The sequence below is a fragment of the Oncorhynchus masou genome, chromosome 23 (assembly GCF_036934945.1).
Source record: "Oncorhynchus masou masou isolate Uvic2021 chromosome 23, UVic_Omas_1.1, whole genome shotgun sequence".
Lineage (NCBI taxonomy): Eukaryota > Metazoa > Chordata > Actinopteri > Salmoniformes > Salmonidae > Oncorhynchus > Oncorhynchus masou.
In genome coordinates, this window is record NC_088234.1 from 62,785,336 (window position 1) to 62,810,589 (window position 25,254).

The 25,254-nt window shown below is 42.2% G+C and overlaps 1 protein-coding gene across 4 annotated transcripts in view; it reads right to left on the reverse strand.

Moving 5' to 3' along the window:
- Positions 1 to 25,254, reverse strand: part of LOC135511172 (calcium-activated potassium channel subunit alpha-1a-like) — a 383,846-nt gene that overhangs the window by 102,124 nt on the left and 256,468 nt on the right. For all 4 annotated transcript variants that reach the window (XM_064932771.1, XM_064932770.1, XM_064932769.1 and 1 more), the window contains exons 6-14: positions 22,788 to 22,863; positions 21,431 to 21,506; positions 19,903 to 20,073; positions 17,486 to 17,577; positions 7,642 to 7,752; positions 7,298 to 7,403; positions 5,147 to 5,229; positions 4,995 to 5,064; positions 4,734 to 4,889 (exon numbers count right to left, since the gene is read on the reverse strand). In XM_064932771.1, coding sequence (XP_064788843.1) covers positions 4,734 to 4,889; positions 4,995 to 5,064; positions 5,147 to 5,229; positions 7,298 to 7,403; positions 7,642 to 7,752; positions 17,486 to 17,577; positions 19,903 to 20,073; positions 21,431 to 21,506; positions 22,788 to 22,863 — 941 coding nt within the window. The remainder of the gene's footprint in view (positions 1 to 4,733; positions 4,890 to 4,994; positions 5,065 to 5,146; positions 5,230 to 7,297; positions 7,404 to 7,641; positions 7,753 to 17,485; positions 17,578 to 19,902; positions 20,074 to 21,430; positions 21,507 to 22,787; positions 22,864 to 25,254) is intronic.

The window sequence follows — 25,254 nt, forward strand, 5'->3', positions numbered from 1 at the left end:
ACGCTGCACTGCTGAACAACCAGATGATGCTCTGTCAGCCACTGGCTTGTAATTCCCACTCGCCATCACTCACTGCTGTCATCGAAGGGATTCAAGCTAGCCTCAAGTTCTGACTGAGTTCCATTGTCATGAAACTCAAATACAGCGATGAGTTTCTCTCGCTTGGTTTAATACAAACTTTGAGAAACAACGAGGAGATCCCACAATGTGTTTTGTGCAGGGAAGTGCTTAGTAATGAGTCTTAAAACAAACAAATGAAAACGGCAGGCCCTGACCAAACATTCACAACATGACGGTAACACCAAGGAGTTCTTTCAGAACAGGGCAGAACGCTTCAGGAAACAGTGCTTCGACAGTGGAAAGTAAGTTAACTAGCAAGGCATTTTTTTCATTTTATAACAGGTGATGATAAGCAGCAATAAGGGAGTAACTTGTACCATCTCTCATAGCAGTCAATGTGAATTTCTCTTTCAAACAATCCCCTTGTATACAGCCAATAGCTAACGTTAGCCAATGCAAGCTATCTAGCTACTGATAGTGCAACCCTAAGTAACAGTACAAATGAACATGGAAAAAAACTATTTGCTGTTAAAATACAAGCAATCATTTTAATTCTGAACTGGAACACACTGATTGACGCAATATGCTTTTTGAAGCTGAGAAACTCAGTGAGAAAGCAGAAGATATTCTGATCCAGTTTGGTACCACATACCTGTGCGAGTCAGGCTTCTCAACTGTCAAAAACTGAGCCCAGAATTGACATGCTTGTTTAAAACTTCAACCAGTCACACACCTCTCATTAGGACTGTGTGTGTGTGTGTGTTTTCTGGTCTACATCTGTGTGATGTGATCAATCAGTTTATTCCAGTTCAGAATAAAATAGATTTATTGGATTTTAACAGCAACAGTTCCATCCAGGACAGATATATGAGTGTTTTTAATGGGGAAAAATAAACATGAATAGATATGTATATGGGTATTTCATTTAATTGTTATTTGTCTATATTGCATTTGTTAATGGGCATAATGGCAATGAAATGTACCGATATTTAAGTATAAACATGTTTTCATAAGCTTGGGTCCCAGGAAAACACAGAATTTCTAATTTGGGTCCCAGGCTGAAAAAGTTTAAGAACCCCTGGTTTATAGCCTTCCGTTTATAGCATTCCGTTTATAGCATTCCGTTTATAGCCTTCTGTTTATAGCCTTCTGTTTATAGCCTTCCGTTTATAGCATTCCGTTTATAGCCTTCCGTTTATAGCATTCCGTTTATAGCCCCCTGTTTATAGCCTTCCGTTTATAGCCTTCCGTTTATAGCCTTCTGTTTATAGCCTTCTGTTTATAGCCTTCCGTTTATAGCATTCCGTTTATAGCCTTCCGTTTATAGCATTCCGTTTATAGCCCCCTGTTTATAGCCTTCCGTTTATAGCCTTCCGTTTATAGCCTTCTGTTTATAGCCTTCTGTTTATAGCATTCCGTTTATAGCCTTCCGTTTATAGCCTCCCGTTTATAGCCTTCCGTTTATAGCATTCCGTTTATAGCCCCCTGTTTATAGCCTTCCGTTTATAGCCTTCCGTTTATAGCCTTCCGTTTATAGCCTTCTGTTTATAGCATTCCGTTTATAGCCTTCCGTTTATAGCCTTCCGTTTATAGCCTTCCGTTTATAGCCCCCTGTTTATAGCCTTCCGTTTATAGCCTTCCGTTTATAGCCTTCTGTTTATAGCCTTCTGTTTATAGCATTCCGTTTATAGCATTCCGTTTATAGCCCCCTGTTTATAGCCTTCCGTTTATAGCCTTCCGTTTATAGCCTTCCGTTTATAGCCTTCTGTTTATAGCATTCCGTTTATAGCCTTCCGTTTATAGCCCCCTGTTTATAGCCTTCCGTTTATAGCCTTCCGTTTATAGCCTTCCGTTTATAGCCTTCTGTTTATAGCCTTCCGTTTATAGCCTTCTGTTTATAGCCTTCCGTTTATAGCCTTCCGTTTATAGCCTCCTGTTTATAGCCTTCCGTTTATAGCCTTCCGTTTATAGCCTCCTGTTTATAGCCTTCCGTTTATAGCCTTCCGTTTATAGCCTCCTGTTTATAGCCTTCCGTTTATAGCCTTCCGTTTATAGCCTCCTGTTTATAGCCTTCCGTTTATAGCCTTCCGTTTATAGCCTTCCGTTTATAGCCTTCCGTTTATAGCCTTCTGTTTATAGCCTCCTGTTTATAGCATTCCGTTTATAGCCTTCCGTTTATAGCCTTCCGTTTATAGCCTTCCGTTTATAGCCTTCTGTTTATAGCCTTCTGTTTATAGCATTCTGTTTATAGCCTCCTGTTTATAGCCTTCTGTTTATAGCCTTCCGTTTATAGCCTTCCGTTTATAGCCTTCCGTTTATAGCCTTCCGTTTATAGCCTTCTGTTTATAGCCTTCTGTTTATAGCATTCCGTTTATAGCATTCCGTTTATAGCCCCCTGTTTATAGCCTTCCGTTTATAGCCTTCCGTTTATAGCCTTCTGTTTATAGCCTTCTGTTTATAGCATTCCGTTTATAGCCTTCCGTTTATAGCCCCCTGTTTATAGCCTTCCGTTTATAGCCTTCCGTTTATAGCCTTCCGTTTATAGCCTTCTGTTTATAGCCTTCCGTTTATAGCCTTCCGTTTATAGCCTTCTGTTTATAGCCTTCCGTTTATAGCCTTCCGTTTATAGCCTCCTGTTTATAGCCTTCCGTTTATAGCCTTCCGTTTATAGCCTCCTGTTTATAGCCTTCCGTTTATAGCCTTCCGTTTATAGCCTTCCGTTTATAGCCTTCCGTTTATAGCCTCCTGTTTATAGCCTTCCGTTTATAGCCTTCCGTTTATAGCCTTCCGTTTATAGCCTTCTGTTTATAGCCTCCTGTTTATAGCATTCCGTTTATAGCCTTCCGTTTATAGCCTTCCGTTTATAGCCTCCTGTTTATAGCCTTCTGTTTATAGCCTTCTGTTTATAGCATTCTGTTTATAGCCTTCCGTTTATAGCCTTCCGTTTATAGCCTCCTGTTTATAGCCTTCTGTTTATAGCCTTCTGTTTATAGCCTCCCGTTTATAGCCTTCCGTTTATAGCCTTCCGCTTATAGCCTTCCGTTTATAGCCTTCCGTTTATAGCATTCTGCTTATAGCCTTCTGTTTATAGCCTTCTGTTTATAGCCTTCTGTTTATAGCCTCCTGTTTATAGCCTCCTGTTTATAGCCTTCTGTTTATAGCCTCCTGTTTATAGCCTCCTGTTTATAGCCTTCCGTTTATAGCATTCCGTTTATAGCATTCCGTTTATAGCATTCCGCTTATAGCATTCCGTTTATAGCCTCCTGTTTATAGCCTTCTGTTTATAGCCTTCTGTTTATAGCATTCTGTTTATAGCATTCTGTTTATAGTATTCTGTTTATAGCCTTCCGTTGATAGCCTCCTGTTTATAGCCTTCTGTTTATAGCATTCTGTTTATAGCATTCTGTTTATAGCCTTCTGTTTATAGCCTTCTGTTTATAGCATTCTGTTTATTGCCTTCTGTTTATAGCATTCTGTTTATTGCCTTCTGTTTATAGCATTATGTCTCAATATTCATATGTTTATGGAGGTCTCTCTAAGACATGCTGACAGAATCAGAACAACTATTTTAATTAGGCCATTCAAAATGGATCCTAATATAATTTACAACAGTTTCATGTTCTTCGGTCATTCATTTTGACATTGACTTTCAGTTGCCAAAGACCTGTATAAACATTTCCATGTGTATTCATTCTGCTATAAAACAACGTATGGTTTGAATGGAAAAACGTCAGTGAAAGGAAGGGGCCTACTGACTTGGTCCCAGTAGATCAGGTACAAGGTGCCTCACCAGACTTGGCCTATAGCATTAGTTCTGACTGACTAGGGCTCAATAGCTTCACAACTCACCAAATAATGGTAGGAGTAATAATACTGCGTCTTAGTTTCCTCTTCTCATGAGCAGTGATTCCTCCCTTCTTTGTCAGATGTTCTAGACTTGTGTAGACATGCTACATTATATCCACTGAGCTGCCATGGACGATGACGGATGAGTTTCCTGAAAGCTTTGCAGATGTCACAGATGATGAGAGCCTGGCTCAACGTTTTAAATCCCTCTATAGCGTGGTTAATGCCTTTTCATTCACAGCTTAGATAACCGACTATGGTTTGGCGTCAATGTTCCATCTATCCATCTATTTATATGTCTTACTCTATGTTTTCAGGATGGGAATATGGCCAGCAGATGTCTCTTCTCCATCCAGACCTCGTCAGCCCACCCATTATAAACACCTCCATCAGCTTTATGACATGAAGACCAGCTCTTTCAAGGCAGAGTGCCAGGAATCCTACAGATACATAGGATAAACCAGACTGACTGAAAGATCATTCTGGCTGAAAAGACTCCCTCAGAGATGTTTCACTCAGCAGACCGGAGCTCAGTACTCCTGTGGAATCACATATCTATCCCATAATGAGTAATGGGAAAGTAACCTGTTTCATAGTCCCGCTGAAGGAATGTTTCCTTGATAAATGTATCGAGAAGAGATTGTTTCAACGTTTCATCAATGGAAGAACACATTGTGAAAAGGTTGTGGTAATATTAGCTACCCTACTGACATTGTGTCAACGTTAACTCAATGAAAGAGAACAGTGTTATTAAAAGGATGTGTTAAGGTTACCTCTGTGAAAGAGATCATTGTGTAAAGGTTGTGTTAATGTTGTGTCAATGTTACCTCGATGAAGGACCTCATGGAGAAGAGGTTGGCCAGCATGGTGGAGAGACCCTGGGCCAGACAGCTCTGAGCTATGAAGCCAGCCTTCAGCTCTGCTAGACAGATAGCATCATCCCCCTCCTTCCAGTTCCAGCTAGGAATGTTGAGCAGGTGAGCCTACACACACACACACACACACACACACACACACACACGTGTTTGAACCATGGTTATTATTATGTGCATCGTTGCAGATAGAGTAGGAGTGATGTGCTGACCCACCTTGTTATGGTATTGTAACATCTGAGTGATAATTCGTATCTTGGGGGAATAGTTCTTGATAGAGATGACCCTACAAATTCAAAAAATAAATAACATATACAGTATACACAGTCCTTTCTCCAGATTTTCATCATCATCATCATCATTATTACCTCATGATGTTGGAGGCGTCTTCAGCATCGGGATCTGGGCAGTACTTATTAGCCAGAATCAGACAGGCGTCTGCTGACTCAATCTATACAGGGAACGATGACGGGTTACAGATAGAGAATACACACCAGAAACCCTCTCACCTTCAAATATTACAACGTTTCAACCCCAGATTGATCTTCCTAAGGTCAAATAATACAACGTTTCATCCCCGGATTCATCTTCCTCAGGTCAAATATTACAATGTTTCAACCCCGGATTCATCTTCCTCAGGTCAAATATTACAACGTTTCAACCCCAGATTGATCTTCCTCAGGTCAAATATTACAACGTTTCAACCCCAGATTGATCTTCCTCAGGTCAAATATTACAACGTTTCAACCCCAGATTGATCTTCCTCAGGTCAAATATTACAACGTTTCAACCCCAGATTGATCTTCCTCAGGTCAAATATAAAAAAAAAACGTTTATGCAATGCAGCTGACACAACAGATCAGAACATTCAGCTTAAAATGTTAATCAACTATTAGGCTTTTTCTTCATATTGTAAGCGCAGCAATGCGTACATGATAGTAGTCTATAATCGCGGATGTTCCATTAGCGGAAAACATCATTATTAAAAGTGACCTCAAATGAAATGATGCATGTAATGCTTTTATTATAAAGCTGCATTTTTATGGTGAAAATGAACTTCCCCAAACGTGAATCTCATGTAGTGTTTATGTCTGCCAGTTAGGCTCTACAGCCCTTGTAGTGTGGATTCATGTGCTTCATTTTAAGAAGTTACTTGGCCACTTTAGTTATGATACAAGCCTTATATAAACATATAGGCCTTTGGGCTCGGCTACATGAGGTGTGCGACTATGATTCAATCAAGAAGCCAAAAAAAAGGCATTGTTTCTTTTGCTGGGCATCATTCACAAGTGATAATCTAGAATTCCCAAGTGACGGGCTATGACTGTCACCCATCAGACTATTGTTGATTTAATCTTGTCTTTACATATACTAAATAATATGTGTGAGATTTGTTTTGATTTAGAATGGACCATTATCATGCACCTGTATCGAAACAGGGGCAGCGGGAAACAATACATGTCATCTTTGCACTTAAATAGTGAATGGAGGACACTTTTCCCTGTGTGGTTTATTGTCATGCCAGCCATGTAGGCTTTACTCCTGCTGTAAAGGTAAACAATGTGCTTAATATTAGGAAAGTTGAGAAATAAATATAGTAGGCATAGCATATAGAAAGCTGTTGGGATCCTCTTTTTAATGGAGGAAATCACTGTTTTCTCACGCAATTGCATAACCATTGAAATGTTGAGCAACATGAGCTCATGGTTCTCATGAACTGTTTGATTTAGATTTTCAATTATCTTTGCATTGATTAGAGGGGCAATAGAGTGCCAAGTACCAGGCAGTTACCACGTTTAGGTAGGCTACTCATGACCAGCAGCAGCATCAGAGCTTGGAGAAGCCGAATTACCATGACTAAACGGTCATGTGGAATTTGAACGCAGTCATAACTTGTGACCGCTGGTGTAGCGGTAATACGGTAACTGTAACAGCCATAGATTCATCCTCAGATTGACCTTCCTCAGGTCAAACATCACAACGTTTCAACCCCAGATTGACCTTCCTCGGTTCAAATATCACAACGTTTCAACCTCAGATTGACCTTCCTCAGGTCAAACATCACAACGTTTCAACCCCAGAGTGACCTTCCTCAGGTCAAACATCACAACGTTTCAACCCCAGAGTGACCTTCTTCAGGTCAAATATCACAACGTTTCAACCTCAGATTGACCTTCCTCAGGTCAAACATCACAACGTTTCAACCCCAGAGTGACCTTCCTCAGGTCAAACATCACAACGTTTCAACCCCAGAGTGACCTTCTTCAGGTCAAATATCACAACGTTTCAACCTCAGATTGACCTTCCTCAGGTCAAACATCACAACGTTTCAACCCCAGAGTGACCTTCCTCAGGTCATAGCAAAGATCCAATTTGGATCGAAACGTTGTCACTCTTACACAGTGGTATGAGGAGTATTGGCCTTTTTCCCTGTTGTGTTTTTCATGCACAGCCTTTCACCCTGTAACTACATAATAGTGGAATATGATGCACAACAGCAGTACATGCTAGTACAGTACCTTCACTCTGGCCAGATCGTGAGGGTTGAGAACAGAACCCTGGTAGAACTCTACCTGGGTAAAGTGCCGTTTGAACAAGGCTTCCAGCTCAAGATTAGGGGAAATACTACAGGAACACACAGGGGGGGGGGACAAACAGAGAGAGAGGGGAGAGAGAGAGAGAGAGAGGAGAGAGAGGGGAGAGAGAGAGCGGGGGGAGGCAGAGTTAGGACACAAATACAAGTTGCAATTTGAAGTTTACTCATGAGAGAAAGGACAATTTCCTATGCTTTAAGTTGACACTATTTTGTGTTTAATTACGCTGTGTTATGGTTCAAAGTGAGGTAGTGAAAACATTCACTTACTTATGGAGAAAAACAATTTCTACATTGACATCATCCCTGTCCTTGTGTAGGAAGTCTTTGAGGAAGTTGGAGACACTTTCGAGTGTAATATGACCACAAACCACAATGTGCCTGGAGAAGGGGGGGAGAAATCAATTTGAGCGAGGCAACATAAATCACAACCAACACTGGCACGCCTCGAAAAGATCAAACATCATTCAAAGCACTCACAACTCTAATTCCCAATAAAAACTATTTTGTCAGACAAATGTCTTTTGAAAACTGGCCATGACTTTTAGTGTTTTTTTTTCTTCTTCAGTAAAAGCAATCCCCACAAAAGTGAACACTGTATTTTATTTTTATTTTTTTAGGGGTGGGGGTAAATCTGACATGGCATGTGAAATGAAAACCCTGAGCTTTGAACCACTTTAAAGTGACCTCAAATATAATCACACAGTACACTTTCTGGTTTTAATTGTCATCAGTTCTCAATAAGGAAACCGTCCCCTTGTGCCAAACCAACCCTCTGAGAGCCGAATACATGTTGACAAAGACATGTACATCAATACGCGCACGTGTTCATACACGGCATTACTAAAAGCCTTCTAAAGTGATTTCTTGGTCTGGGGCTGACAGGATCTCTAAACAGGACCTGTTGACGTGTGGATGGCAGGATACTGTGTTTCAGTGGACTTGAGTTCTATGTTAGACAGAGAGCACTGCTGAATTCAGGAGGAGGATAGATTCGGACAGATAGGGGATTGCTGGGGTCGTGACCTTGTTAGTCGCATGGTTCCACTCTGGGCTTCAGTGTCAGACGGTGATGATTCACTCCAGATAGAAAATCTCCAATAGAGAGGGTTCCACAGTAACACTCAAAGGAGCTGTACTCATACTGGAGTAGATTTGAGTCAGTTGGGACAGAGATGCTGCTCCTATTCTCTCATATATATTATTTCATTTAACCTTTATTTAACTAGGCAAGTCCGTTAAGAACAAATTCTTCTTTACAATGACGGCCTACATCGGGCCAATTGTGCGCCGCCCTATGGGACTCGGTTGTGATACAGCCTGGATTCTAACCAGGGTGTCTGTAGTGACGACTCTAGCACTGAGATACAGTACTTTAGACCGCTGTTCCCCTCGGGAGCCCCTATCAAGCCTGTTCAGGTGACTCAAAATATGATTGTATTTCTGTTGTCCAGCTCAAAGCAGAAATAATTGCAAGCTGCCCAGGGGTGGGTTTTCCTAAAGCCTTCAGAGCGGAGTCGTTCCACCAATCAGGTGCATTTTGAGATGTGTATTACAGGTGGTGAATTAAAACTTTTGATTTCACCAAATTTGTACATTCTGTCATTAAGAGCACATGTTCAACTTAATAAAACATGTGTTATCCCATCTCAATAAGTCATAGAAATGACTATAGTAAGTGCCTGTTAAGTGCCAAATAAAGTAACAGGGTTGACCGTAACAGGGTTGAAAATGTCATCTTAAATCAACCATAAATCCCTATGTGACAAGGGGAATGGAAGCTTGTTGTGTGAAACAGGGAGGGGCCATTGAACGCAAGTTTCATATTAACACGGCTAGCCTGTCTATGGGTCACAGGGTGGTTTCTACAACAAAACACCAGAAAATGGCCAAACAGAGTAGAACCAGCTCAAGTGCTTTTACACTATGATTTGTTAATTACATGTTCAATATTTCTTCAAAATATATATATTTAAAAATGAATCGTTTCACTGTGTTAACAGTTCACTTAACAGGGATGACCTAGAGGGACAGCTATTTTTTCCTTAAAATTAAATCACATTAAATAAATTATAATTTTCAGAAATGACAGTCATATCAAAAAAATAACTATGGCTTTGCAATGGTGGTGAAAACTTTGATAAATGTTGGGTTGAAGCGGCTAAAATCGTCCTCAAAGTCACAGAGGGTGCACAGAGGGTGCACAGAGGGTGCACAGAGGGTGCACAGAGGGGGCACAGAGGGACATGTCAAAATGGTGAATCTTGGCACTTCAGCAAGTCTTTATTTATATTACAAATCTGATTTCTTGAATTCTCAACGTGGTCTATATTAAAGGGCACTTCATTGAATAGAAAAGGCTTTTAAAATTATATATTGATGCCCAATTTAGACTAAAAATATCAAAGGGATAAAAAGGCACTCTTTTTCATGGAACGACCCAGCTAAAGTATTAGGTTGAAACTCTACATAATTAAACTAATCCGGATGATTAAAGACAGTTTTAACCATTCATCTTTACCAACGGTCTCATATGTACTTGTAGGCAAAACTAATTCAATGTCATCAAGCCAGCATCCGAAGGCAAACCGCAAATAAAGAGAAACCCAAACATACTCTCGTTGACTCCAGCCCCTAGTCATCCAGGGGATTACATTGGACACAGAGACGGGTCAGCTACCCTAATTGCCCTACCTGTAAGACAATGTGTGTAATGGCTATGGCTCTACATGCTAAAGAGATGTGGAGCAGTTAGTAGCCAAATACACAGACAGTCTGACTCACTGAAGAGCTGTAGTTTGGTCTGTTCACTTTACAAGACCTAACTCAATCTGTTCTAACCAGAGATTGGATGTTTGGTTTTTTTTCAGTTCCACTGTTCCGAACAGCAAAATAAAGTTCTGAACCGGTTTGAACCCAAAAACAGTAACGGTTAATATTTTTCCTTTCTGTTCCTTTCTAAACCTCTAAAATCTTTTCTTTTTTCTTTCTTAAAAAAGTACTTCACCAATCAGTGCTGGAGCGGGCAAGCTGAAGCTGTTAACATGCATTGGACGTGAGTTGCAAGAGAGGTTGGAAGAGGACGCTTGGCTTGAAGAGTATTATCTGAATTAGGCCCACAGAACTCTACCTACAGAGGAGTGGCTTCTATGAAGGAACTTTTAACTTCAGGGAGTTGGCTTAATGAGCTAGCTAGATAACAAGCTTGTGTGTGCAGATCGGCACCAGAATTTAAATAAAAACACATCTTACCTTTTTGTAGTTCATAAATCCAATGTGAAATTACTATAGTATCCTTAACTAGCATTGAAATAGATAACCCATTCTTTTCTAATTAAAAATCTCTCTCCTTCATTTCTGAATCCTGCTTCTAATGTCAGTAGACTACAGAAGCTAATACTTTGAATCGGGAGGGCCAGGTAGCCTACACATGAACACACACTCACAAAGATTTTCAGCTGGCAGGCAGTCACTGGAATACATTTTTGAGTGATATAGTGAGAGCTTTGCATTGGCTTTGCATACCCCGGAACGTATATTAACGTTATTACCCAGTTTCCATTCATTTTAAAATAATGGTTCTGCTCCGGAACAGTATAGATCACTTTTGTTCTTGGTTCTGATTCTGTTCCTCAATACATTTTGGTTCTGTTCCAACCAGTTCCAAGTCCTGGTTCTACCACACTCTGATCCAAGCCCATGTTCTCATACTGGGAGAAGATGAGACCATTAGATCATACATTAACTCCCGTTGTATATGAGGGCTCAACTGTAACAGAGTGTGAGTGAATTCTCAGGAGTGTGAATATGAATGGTAAATAAGTCTGTATCAGTTGGTGATGAAGTCCAGTCCAGATGATTGTGACCAAGTGCCATTGAAGCACATTAAGGAGCAGACTGAGGTGGACAAAGGTCAGAGAGTAGACAATCTGGTGGACATAACATGATGAAAACACATGGCATGGTAGCCATTGAACAAAATATAATGATCTTTACAGATCTGCCCATCATCACTTTAAACATTTAAAAGAGCAGTGATGATTGCATGGTGGGCCCTGCCCTGGCAATCCAGTGATGGAATGAGGCTGCAAAGCTCTGTCTGGTGATATCAGATGATGAGCAGAGGTCTTAGTGAGGAGCCTGCAGCAGTTGGCAGAAGATGATGTGTTTCATAAAGGGAGACAAAAACATCGGTCATGTTTTCCTACTCCCAATGTCCAGAAGTCATCTTCAGAGGCTGAATAAATGGGATTTGTGCAGCGTAGTGTCTGGCTTTTTTGTGCCTTTGCATTAAGAGAACACCCACACACACAGGCGTGGGCACAAACACAGCTCATCTCAGACATTTCTTCACCATGAATATATTAGTTATCAGTGGAGCTTGACAGATTTTTTTTAAGCGGAACAATTGTTGGGAGTATAAACGATTCAGTTGACTTCATTAAAGGACGGACAGACCACTGATGATTACCCCTATTGGTGTGCCAGGGTTAGCATTCAAGACCACACCACAGTATCCAAGTCAAGGAAGGTATTTAGCTACATATTTAAAGGAGTGGTACGGATACATAATTCAACAATTAGATGTTTGTTTTTATTGTCATACACCAGCTAGGCAAAGTGATATGTGTTGTTTTACAGGGTCAGCCATAGAAGTAAGTCCCACGAGCAAATTAGGGTTAAGTGTCTTGCTCCAAGGACAGACAGATTTTCCCCTTGACAGTTCTGTTATTCAAACCAGCAACCTTTCGGTTACTGGCCCAACGCTCTAACCGCTAGGCTACCTGACGGAAAAAATATAACTTCCTTTAAGCGTATTCAACCCTGGACTCCTCAATGAAACATCACACTCAAAAAACTAAAGTTGGGTGTACAATCACGGTGGCACAAGAACATAAATGAGAAAATATTACACACAAATACCAAGCGCCGGAATAAAAGGTGCACATCATCACACCAAAATGCACAAGGGAAGTCTGAGAACGTCCATTACAGACCATGCAGGATATCAACATAACAAACCATATCATCAGGAACACATGAAATACTTCACCACAGCAAAGACAGCTCAAACACCAGCAGAGGTCACACCATTACTATCACTCTGATCCTTAGGCTGATACTGTAAGACGCAGAAGGAAAGGCAACAAAACACATCTTTTTGTGTTTTTCACTCAACTGTGGCCTATTTTGTTTCAACTAATGGAACGTGGTGTAGCATAAAAAACACCATTTGCCACAGAAACAAGATATATTTTGATGCTATCTAACCTGAATACTGGAGAGCGTATATACTGTATACTGTAATGTTATTCATGAAGGTAACGACATGTTCAGTGTCACATTAATTGGGCTCTTTATATATGTTAATACATATATACATATACACTAGAGGGAGCCTGCTGTACATATTATATAATATGTGTGACAGGGATGAGAGTCTCCAAGTCTCCACATCGCAGGCTGCTGGCCCTCACAGGCCCTCATAGAACACATTCAGAGTACTGCAGGGTTCAGCCAGGGTTTAGGCCAGTTTCCACACCAGCCCCTCTGTTTCAGTGGGGACTAACGGAAACCACAGAGCCGTTATGAAAATCACAGAGCCCTAATGAGAACCACAAGGTGGGTGCAGCTTTAGCTTTTTCCTTCCTCAAAAAGTGTACTCTCGAGAGGAAACCATTATGACAAATGTGCTTGTATATGTGTCATGATCTATAGTATACATATCCAATATGAACACATGCATACAGTATTTAACATAATAACACACAGATCCTGATGCCTCTGTGATTGGCTGGCTGAAGTGAGGGCCTGATTACTACCGTATGCATGTACATTAAAGCCAGAGAGAAGGAGAAGTGGAGGGGGAGAAAGAGAGAGAAGAATAGAGGAGAGGGGAAAAAGAGAGAGACAGGGAGAGAGAGGGCAAGAAAGGGGGAAAGGGGGAAAGAGGGAGTGTGTGTGAAAGGGGGAACGAGGGGGAGTCGGCAGTTTTGACAAACCCTTCTCTCATTACCCCGTCAGTGAATGGAGATGCAGGGCGCCAGACAAACATAACATCTCATCAATCGTGTCTCACTGACTTGGAAACAGCTTCTAACAAAGACTGGTTTCTAATAGCTCTCTCTCTCTACTGTGGAATGTCAGTATGTATGGGTCACTGACAGCCCTGCGTGACCATGCAGAGAGGGAGGAAGGGGGTGGGAAGAGAGAGAGAGATGAAGGGGGAGAATGAAGAGAAAGAGGGAGAAAAAGAAAGAAGGGAAAATGTAAGATAGAAAATATAATGAAGGTGAAATAGAGAAAGAGATGCAGGAAGTCTCTCTATCCTGCTGAGCTAAACTATGAGGAGCAGTGAGGTTAGTCTGTGTCTAACTATGAGGAGCAGTGAGGTTAGTCTGTGTCTAACTATGAGGAGCAGTGAGGTTAGTCTGTGTCTAACTATGAGGAGCAGTGAGGTTAGTCTGTGTCTAACTATGAGGAGCAGTGAGGTTAGTCTGTGTCTAACTATGAGGAGCAGTGAGGTTAGTCTGTGTCTAACTATGAGGAGCAGTGAGGTTAGTCTGTGTCTAACTATGAGGAGCAGCGAGGTTAGTCTGTGTCTAACTATGAGGAGCAGTGAGGTTAGTCTGTGTCTAACTGTGAGGAGCAGTGAGGTTAGTCTGTGTCTAACTGTGAGGAGCAGTGAGGTTAGTCTGTGTCTAACTGTGAGGAGCAGTGAGGTTAGTCTGTGTCTAACTATGAGGAGCAGTGAGGTTAGTCTGTGTCTAACTATGAGGAGCAGTGAGGTTAGTCTGTGTCTAACTGTGAGGAGCAGTGAGGTTAGTCTGTGTCTAACTGTGAGGAGCAGTGAGGTTAGTCTGTGTCTAACTATGAGGAGCAGTGAGGTTAGTCTGTGTCTAACTATGAGGAGCAGTGAGGTTAGTCTGTGTCTAACTATGAGGAGCAGTGAGGTTAGTCTGTGTCTAACTATGAGGAGTGAGGTTAGTCTGTGTCTAACTATGAGGTTTAGTCTGTGTCTAACTATGAGGAGCAGTGAGGTTAGTCTGTGTCTAACTGTGAGGAGCAGTGAGGTTAGTCTGTGTCTAACTTTGAGGAGCAGTGAGGTTAGTCTGTGTCTAACTGTGAGGAGCAGTGAGGTTAGTCTGTGTCTAACTATGAGGAGCAGTGAGGTTAGTCTGTGTCTAACTATGAGGAGCAGTGAGGTTAGTCTGTGTCTAACTATGAGGAGCAGTGAGGTTAGTCTGTGTCTAACTGTGAGGAGCAGTGAGGTTAGTCTGTGTCTAACTGTGAGGAGCAGTGAGGTTAGTCTGTGTCTAACTATGAGGAGCAGTGAGGTTAGTCTGTGTCTAACTGTGAGGAGCAGTGAGGTTAGTCTGTGTCTAACTGTGAGGAGCAGCGAGGTTAGTCTGTGTCTAACTATGAGGAGCAGTGAGGTTAGTCTGTGTCTAACTATAAGGAGCAGTGAGGTTAGTCTGTGTCTAACTATGAGGAGCAGTGAGGTTAGTCTGTGTCTAACTGTGAGGAGCAGTGAGGTTAGTCTGTGTCTAACTATGAGGTTAGTCTGTGTCTAACTGTGAGGAGCAGTGAGGTTAGTCTGTGTCTAACTATGAGGAGCAGTGAGGTTAGTCTGTGTCTAACTGTGAGGAGCAGTGAGGTTAGTCTGTGTCTAACTTTGAGGAGCAGTGAGGTTAGTCTGTGTCTAACTGTGAGGAGCAGTGAGGTTAGTCTGTGTCTAACTATGAGGAGCAGTGAGGTTAGTCTGTGTCTAACTATGAGGAGCAGTGAGGTTAGTCTGTGTCTAACTATGAGGAGCAGTGAGGTTAGTCTGTGTCTAACTGTGAGGAGCAGTGAGGTTAGTCTGTGTCTAACTGTGAGGAGCAGTGAGGTTAGTCTGTGTCTAACTATGAGGAGCAGTGAGGTTAGTCTGTGTCTAACTGTGAGGAGCAGTGAGGTTAGTCTGTGTCTAACTGTGAGGAGCAGCGAGGTTAGTCTGTGTCTAACTATGAGGAGCAGTGAGGTTAGTCTGTGTCTAACTATAAGGAGCAGTGAGGTTAGTCTGTGTCTAACTATGAGGAGCAGTGAGGTTAGTCTGTGTCTAACTGTGAGGAGCAGTGAGGTTAGTCTGTGTCTAACTATGAGGTTAGTCTGTGTCTAACTGTGAGGAGTAGTGAGGTTAGTCTGTGTCTAACTATGAGGAGCAGTGAGGTTAGTCTGTGTCTAACTATGAGGTTAGTCTGTGTCTAACTGTGAGGAGCAGTGAGGTTAGTCTGTGTCTAACAATGAGGAGCTGTGAGGTTAGTCTGTGTCTAACTATGAGGTTAGTCTGTGTCTAACTATGAGGAGCAGTGAGGTTAGTCTGTGTCTAACAATGAGGAGCTGTGAGGTTAGTCTGTGTCTAACTATGAAGTTAGTCTGTGTCTAACTATGAGGAGCAGTGAGGTTAGTCTGTGTCTAACTATGAGGCTAGTTAGTCCATGTGCTGTGATGAGCTGTTGAGCCAGTGAAGATTGAGCCACAGAACCAGGGATTCAGCCACTATACACACACTGTACACACACACAACACACTGTTTCTGAACGTCCACACACACACACAAAAACACCACAACCTCTGGCCAACACAACTACTGCCACACAAACCAAACGACAGGACACCAAAAACCAAGCGGGCAAAGCAAGCCAAGAGCAATCGCGAGCCTCCAATGAGAGCGAGGCATCCAGCATTCAGGGTGTAGGAGCTGACTGAAGATCAGGGCCAGAGTCATGTCGAGCAGAGGTGATGCGGCTGGCGGTGACAAGACAGGAAGTTTAGCTTTTTGTACAGTTTGCCATGGGAACCATGAAACGTGAAAAAGCCAACGGAGGGGAGCTCAGGTCACAGAGATCATGCAGATAAATTATGCAAATAAATACAAATAAAAAGCATGTCTCATGCGGAGTAACTCAAGCAAAATGAAAGCAAGAAAAGAATATCCTGTAATGTCATTGAGATTGATGATGCTTCTAAAAGAATATCCTGTAATGTCATTGAGATTGATGATGCTTCTAAAAGAATATCCTGTAATGTCATTGAGATTGATGATGCTTCTAAAAGAATATCCTGTAATGTCATTGAGATTGATGATGCTTCTAAAATAATATCCTGTAATGTCATTGAGATTGATGATGCTTCTAAAAGAATATCCTGTAATGTCATTGAGATTGATGATGCTTCTAAAAGAATATCCTGTAATGTCATTGAGATTGATGATGCTTCTAAAAGAATATCCTGTAATGTCATTGAGATTGATGATGCTTCTAAAAGAATATCCTGTAATGTCATTGAGATTGATGATGCTTCTAAAAGACCACCAATAATAATGCAGTTGAGGATTATATTTTTTTCTATTTTCTTGTGAAGCAGAAACGTTTTTTTTACAGCAGATAGTAGGGGTTTCATGACTAGTTATTTTACATTGATGTATCATCAAGATCCTGATTCGTCCTTATAGTGAGAGCACAATTGGAGGAATGTCATTGGACGGTTTCAGAATTAAGAGGTAGGACAACACATATTAATACCATAGGTCTACAATGTAGTCATGAAAGCTCTAGTTTTAATTAATTAAGATGCAGCACATAGGATGTTTCAAAGTAAAAAGTAAAAAACAAAAGCACAAGGATGGACTTCAGGTGAGCACTGAATGAGCGACAGACAGAGAGAGAGAGAGAGACAGAGAGAGAGAGATTAAATAAGAGAGACAGGGACAGAAAGAGAGAAAATTGAGAGTAAAGTGACATGGACATGTGTCCTTATGGCCAAGGTCTCCAGTCACGCAGTGTGACTACAGTAATGGAAATTTGGTGAATCAACCCCCCATACCATTCTAAACCTGAGGGGGGTGCACTCGAGTCACACAAACACACCTTGTCTGGATTTGGACTTACTTTCTGCCTCGTGTTGAGTTATAACTCCCTCCGTATTTCTTCCGATTAAGGATGAGAGCAGCAATTTCTGGCACGTAGCGAGCAAACATGGCCTACATGCATGAAACAGAAAAAAGAAAAGGGCATGCAGAAAGGGTTCTACCTCGTACAAGGAAAGACAGCAGAACCTTCCGGAAAATACTTACTTTCTCCCATTAACCGCACTATAGGAACCACCATATTTCTTGCGGTTTCCTATTAACTCTATGATTTCAGGGACGTAGCTGGCAAACATGGCCTAAGGAGAAGATAGGAGACACAAGAAGAGACTAAAGAAGACACTAGGCCATAGAGGGGGTGGAGGGGGAGCCGTCTAGCGGGCGCTTAAATCCAAACAGAGTTCTGGGTGGAGACAAAAATAGTTCTTAAGATATCAGATATCAAATAAATGTGCAAATGCTGAAAAACTGGGGGGGATGTTAGTGTCCAGAAGTTTCTCTTGTAGTTCTCACTCAGCATTGACACTTTAAAGAAGAGAACAAACTTAGAGATGTGTTGCCCAATCAATGTTTAAAAAAAATAATTTTGGGGTAAAATCAAAAAGAAAATATTTTTATTAAGAAAACCCCAGTTTTTAAGGGTCATGGGTTTTGGGAAGAAAAAATAAAAAGTGTAAATATCGCCACAGCTGACCAACAACGGTCGATCTGAAATAGCATCCGAAATATCTGAAAGTGGCAAAGAGAAGAAGGGGGAAAAAAACCTATGTGCCATGTTTTGTCCAACAAACACCAATGATGTGGCAGGTTGATTTGAGCAGGCCGGCCTGATGGTCCACAGCTGCAAAACACATTAAGACTCATTTGGAGGGCAGTGGGAATGAGCTGGATGCATTTGGCAAAGTGTTGCAGCCTGCTGTCCTGAAGTACAGTACTTCTCTTTTCCTGCCTATGTCAATGTCAATATCATGCTAGCACTGTTTACTTCTTTTTGATGACTGTTTAGCGGTTGAGCGCTTTGCTAGCCATTTAGCTACCCAGTATCTAACTGTTTAGCTATTTGCAAAACGTTGATCCATTCGCTAACTGAATAGCTATTCAAACCTTTGAGCCGTTTGCTAACTGTATAGCTATTCAAACCTTTGAGCCGTTTGCTAACTATATCTATTCAAACCTTTGAGCAGTTTGCTAACTATATCTATTCAAACCTTTGAGTCGTTTGCTAACTATATCTATTCAGACCTTTGAGCCGTTTGCTAACTATATCTATTCAAACCTTTGAGCCGTTTGCTAACTATATCTATTCAGACCTTTGAGCCGTTTGCTAACTATATCTATTCAAACCTTTGAGCCGTTTGCTAGCTATTCAAAGCTTTGAGCTGTTTTCTAACTGTATAGCTATTCAAACCTTTGAGCCGTTCGCTAACTGTATATCTATTCAAACTTTGAGCCGTTTGCTAACTGTATAGATACCCACTAACTGTTGAGCTGTTTGTTAACTGTATAGATACCCACTAACTGTTGAGCTGTTTGCTAACAGTTGAGTTATCCACTAACTGTTGAGCTGTTTGCTAACCATTTAGCTATCCACTAACTGTTGAGCTGTTTGTTAACCATTTAGCTATCCACTAACTGTTGAGATGTTTGCTAACCGTTTAGCTATACACTAACTGTTGAGCTATTTGCTAACCGTTTAGCTAACCATTAATTGTTGAGCTGTTTGCTAACCGTTTAGCTATCCATTAATTGTTGAGCTGTTTGCTAACCGTTTAGCTATCCATTAATTGTTGAGCTGTTTGCTAAACATTTAGCTATCCATTAATTGTTGACCTGTTTGCTAACCGTATAGAAGCAGACCTGCTGCTGCTAACCCTGAATGGCCTTTAGACATAGTAACACACGTCCTTTATTTTATTACATCTCTATGACGACCACATGGTACACTCTCAAACAGCTGGGGGGATGGTCATCATCTACCTGATCATATGAGATGGATGGTGTTATAGGCTAATAGTCCAAACTAACGGACATGGGTTTAGCTGCAGTGAGACCCTTTTCCTCTAGGGGGTGCTGGTCTGACTGTGGTTAAATGTCAGGGGCGAAAAAGAGCTGCAGTCGCTATGGTAACACTCAGGCTGGCCTAGGCCTGGTCTTCCTGCCACTGTGTTTGTTGGAATAGTGGGAGGGACACGAGAGGAAGGGAGTAGTCCTGAGATCGCAGACTGCTTTAAGAAGAACGGCAACAACATTATCAGGCCGCAGGTGTAGAGCATTATCTTATAACTACTCTTCAGACCAATACAACCCACACTCTATAGGAAGGGGGACAAGGGGAGAAACTACAGTACCCAGATACAGACAAATAACATTGATAGTAGTGTAAGCAGGGAGGTACACTGTACATATCTAAATAGGTGAGCTTAACAGTACTATGTAAACAATCCATTAAGCTACATTTCAAAATATTTCACAGGTAATAATGTTGACAAAGACATTGAAGTCTAAAGTATCGTTTAGTGATTTTTCTGTCTGGTTTAACACTTATATGGTGTGAAGATGGAGACAGGCAGGTTGGGGGGGGGGGGGGGCAAGTGGGAGGAGGGGATAGAAAAATGTTGTTTTACCAAACCCCCGAGGATGAAGAAGACCATGAACAGGCGACCCAGGGTGGTTTTTGCATAGACGTCCCCGTAGCCCACTGTTGACATAGTGACCATGAGCAAGTAGACACATTCCCAGTAGGAAAGTGACTGGGAATTTTGAAAGTTTTCCCAAGGATCCCCTGAGTTTTCCACCTAGAAACAGGAGCGGGAAGGAGATTTGAACAGGGTAGAATGTCAGTCAGAAGCAAAAACGTTGGAAGGATTTTTATCACAACCTCTGAAGCAGGTTCTAAAGGTTCATCCTACCACCAACATGGTCTTAAGAGTCAATCAAACCAGCATTGCAGAGTATATATACACAGTAGCCAACAAACATGTCTTCCCGCGGATTAATACATTTCCTGTGTGGTTGAGGATGCCGTAACACTACCGAGTACCTCCTCCACTGTTGTGCCTCCAGTTCGGAACGACTGAACTGAACACGACATGGTTCTGACACTTAGGGCAGCAGTTTGCAAACAAAGGCCCTGCATACGACCTTCTCAATACAAGTTTGATTGAATCTGGCCCTGGTGAACTGATGTGCTTTCATTCTAATCTGATAAGCAGGATTTCTGGAACCTTAAAATTGATCTAATGCTGCCATCTAGTGCCAGGAGGTTAGCGCTATTCACCTTCATGTTCTAATGCTGTATTGGTTGGTGTGTTACTGTACTGTTGGTTGAGCCATTGATATAAGTGTACTGACAACTTGAGCCAGCTGTTTGTAAGAAATAACAGAAAAAGTGAAAAAAGGTCAGATTTGATTAAATGATCTGTAGTTTTACTAATAAAAAGGACAGACATTGATCTGTAGTTCTACTGATTGATTAAAGCGCCCCTAACTCTTCATCATCACATGGAAACACCCTCTATTGGCCGGTCCGAAGGCAATCCCTAGCCCCCTCCCCTCGGGTGGCAGCACATCTGAACCGGGTAGGTGGGGGCTACACGAAGACGGCGCCCACCTAGCCTTTTTAACTAACGTGCTGATTCTCAAATCAAGCCCCGGCCCCAACCCCCTAGGCCCTGCTGTGGATCTGAGAAGATCGTATAGGTTTAAGCAACATGGTAAATTGCTGCTTCACCTTGCCTTCAGATAGGCTGGGAATTTCCATATAGTTGCGGGCACTGAAAATGTTGTATTTTGGTACTGGCAGAACTAGTGCCACAATGGGTGTGCAACAAAGTGCTCTAGGGTATCCCAGCGATAGTTTGTCACAAAAACACCTGTAGAGCAGTGCAGGGTTTAAACAAACTTAAATCTAACTTTTTAGTGCACACAACTGTATTCAATATTGTATTGTTTACATACCAATCCGATCGTTTCAAACTTACAGGAGTGCCCAGGGGGTAAGGGGTAGGGGTTGGTCTGGGACCCTTCAGCACTCCAGATCTGCCACACATCCAGGGGGAAGGGAGGAGCTAGAGGTTGCTTTCGGACCAAGCGTTAGGAGTTCTAACCTCCCTTACTCCCCCTGTAGCCCAGCCCCCCCGCCCGGCCACTTACCAAATGTATGAATCCGGCAGCTGTTAGCCATGTGCTTATGAAGATGGAACACAGGTTCACCAGCTTGATGGAATTGCTGGGTAGAATAAGAACCATAAAAACCTCTCAAAGAGATCCAGACCAGGTAAGGGTGACAGAAAGAGAATAATGTAATGGGAGAGGTTCATCTACTGGGTCTGAGGTGGTGAGGCTAGAGAACACCAGGTTTAGGTTGGAAAGTACAGTACATGTCCTCTCCGCTCCTGTCATTATTTTATCATTACGGCAAGTTCTGTCTTTATGTCTGGCACTGTAATGGGTAAAATGTCTTTAAGTATTATAATAAAATAAACAATTTAAAGACGTGCTATTCTGTTCTCTTTCTCTACGCCAGGAAATGAATGGGACTGTGGGTCTCTAGGGGGTGGGATCAGGTCAAAAACAAAAATGCACCCAAACAAACATAAAATGAATTAAGCTGAAAGGTATTTACTCTATTGAACTGCTAAGGCACATTATGTCATGACAGCTTTTGTGGAATGCTGTTGCCAGCACTCTACCCATCATCTTGTGTTGTTTTTCCTACATATAGTCAACAGCTACCGCGGTGTCTGTTCTTGCCCTGCTGTAATAGGGAAAGTGTCATGCTTTAGTTCAGGATCTGTCTACATTCATCACATACTCTCCTCTTTCACTTTCTATCTCCCTATCTCTCCTTTACCTACGTTAGTGCTGAACCACAGAAAGAGAGGATCACTGTACATTACTCAACGACTCTGTGTTTACAGTGGCAACAGTCCAGCAAGGAGAGAAGAGGCACGCTGGGCCAAACAGTCATCTAGCCTCAGTGACACTTTACTGGACAGTCCTGCTATTTATCCAGCCACATGGGAAAATAGAAGTTAAATTACATAGTTATTACATAACAATTTCAGAAGACATGAGTGAGATTCATTGGAGCTACTATACAATGTGTCCTGTGTGGCTCAGTTGGGACACAATGGTGCTTGCAAAACTATGGTTGTGGGTTCGATTCCCATGGTGGACCAGTATGAAAAAGCACAAAATGCACTGCAATCACTACTGCAAGTCGCTCTGGATAAGAATGTCTGCTAAATAGCAAAAATGTACATGTAAAATTTGTTTCAGGTGCTTGAATGAAATCATTTGTAAAAGTGATGAGGAATCCCCCTTTCCCTGCATGCTTTGAAGTTGTTACCACTTAAGTTCAAATATCTAAGTCTGAAACAGGACTGTAAAATAAAGTGTCACCACAGCGTCTAGACAAAGAGCAAACCTGAGCCGAGCTTCTATGTCAGATGGATTCTGGAGATAGTTGGTGTTTTGGCGGTAGTCCAATGAAAGCTCTAATACTTACCTTGTTTTTAAGATATTCAAAAACTGTAAAATTTCAGAGAACTGTATCAATCTCAAGGCTCTCAGGAATCTTAAACCTGAGAGTGAGAGAGACAGAGAGAGACAGAGAGAGAGGGAGAGAGAGAGAGACAGACAGAGAGAGAGAGAGAGAGACAGACAGAGAGAGAGTTAATTTTGTTAATTTTCTGTTAATTTTTATTGTTTATTTCACTTTATATATTATCTACCTTACTTGCTTTGGCAATGTTATCACATGTTACCCATGCCAATAAAGCCCCTTGAATTGAATTGAATTGAATTGAGAGAGACAGAGAGAGAGAGAGAGAGAGAGAGAGAGAGAGAGAGAGAGAGAGAGAGAGAGAGAGAGAGAGAGAGAGAGAGAGAGAGAGAGAGAGAGAGAGAGAGAGAGAGAGAGACAGAGAGAGAGAGAGAGAGATACAGAGAGAGAGAGAGAGAGACCGAGAGAGAGAGAGAGAGAGAGAGGTCACGATCAGATGAGCTCCTGCATTTTTCAGCATTTTCTTTAAAAAAGATAGATTAGGAGTTAGATAAACTTGGATTTTTTGTCAGGAACACGTACTGGATTCTACCCTCTACAACATAACCCCCACTTCAAATCAAAACTTAAAACCTACAACCTGATTTTGGACGGAATTACGGAATCACCAAGAAGGTTCACAACTACCAAGATTTATTTCTCTATACAGCAAATTCTCTGGAAAACAACAGAAACCTGAAAACCCCATCCAACCTGGAACTGAGTGAGTAATGCTTAGTCCGAAACTATATTTTAAAAGCCAAAAGCCAAGAAGAAAAATACACAACATTACTTTATAAGGACTGAATTCTAACATAATTCTGCCAAGCTTGATACAGCTTCAACTAGCACTGACGTGTCAAGTGAGAGGTGTCAAAGCCCATTAGCCCAACAATGGCAGGAGAGCCACACAGTTTACCCCAACCAAATGGAGAGGCCTTAGAGGCTCCCTCCCGCTGTTCAGAGGTAATTAAAATACAGTACCCTTTGCATGTAAAGAATGATAAGTCAAGAAAAGATTACAAAATGAAGCTCCTTATGGAAAATCAAGAGACACTTTTTGCTGACTATTACAAAAATGGGAACATCCGCAACCTTATCTTCCACACAAACCATCCCCTGGCATGGCACAGTGCTATATTAGCACACTACCCCTTTGTTAAGAGAGGGGGGGTTAACGAGGGCTGGAAACTCAGAATACTTGATAACGAGGACTCTGAGTCAAGTAATATTAATATCTATAAGTCCGGAACAGTGATGGTACAGAGTAACCCCAAACAGTTTCAGCTGGACTTTCACCTAATCAAAGAATTAGCCCAGCAGGAGAAGCTCTCCCTTGATAAAGATACTCCCACACCGAGCGGGTCAGACCAGACCTCTTCACTATGTAACCCCACAGACGAGCAACCCCCAGTGGAGAGTCAACCTCCCAGCACAGATTACCACTCCCTCATTGAAATGAAGGACAAATTCACCCAGCTGGAGATAAGGCAGGTGGAGCTGGAACAGCAGGTGATTACACTTCAGTCAGCACAGACCCAGACAACAGCCCAGCACAACAACAGCCCCTTAACCAGACCAGGAGAGCTGGAGGTGGACAGAGACATATCTGCACTTTGGACAGTGGTGAGACAAATACAACAGGAGAAAGAGGAGCAGAACAGAGCACTAGAGGAGAGTATCAGACTGCTGGTGGAGGAGAGGTTGAGGGGGATGGAGGAGAGGGTGAGGGGGATGGAGGAGAGGTTGAGGGGGACGGCGTGTGACAGAGAACAACCCACTAGAGAGGTGGCCAACCCCACAGAGAAGCAAGCAGAACAGCCCACCTCAGCACCCAACAAAAGTCTCGACACCACAGCAGAACAGACAAATGAAGAACCCCAAGCCCGCCGGCTCTCACCCCCTCTGAGCACCCCCCCTGTCAGCCACCCTGATAGCCCTTCTGATAACCCCCCCACACCCACTAAGGACAAACACAAGACACAGATTGTACTACTTATGGACTCAAATGGGAAATATATAGAAGAAAAAAAACTTTTTCCCAAACACAGTGTGTCTAAACTCTGGTGTCCAAACACCCAGAGCGCCCTAGACCTTCTGTCTGAGGCCAAACTAGGCTCACCCAGCCACATAATAATACACACAGGCACAAACGACCTGAGGGCACAACAGGAAAGAGTGGCCACAGCACTGAAGGGAGTGATTGAAAAGGCTTCTTCTACTTTCCCCAACGCACAAGTGGTTATCTCCACCCTGCTACCACGAAAAGACTTCCACCCTGCCACAATACAGCGGGTAAACGCAAGTATTTCCCGTGACTGTGCCTCAAAACCAAACGTTTTCCTGGCCCACCACTCCACTCTGGACTTGAACAGCCTCTATGACCAGGTCCACCTCTACAAGGCAGCAGTGCCCATCTTTGCCCGAACTC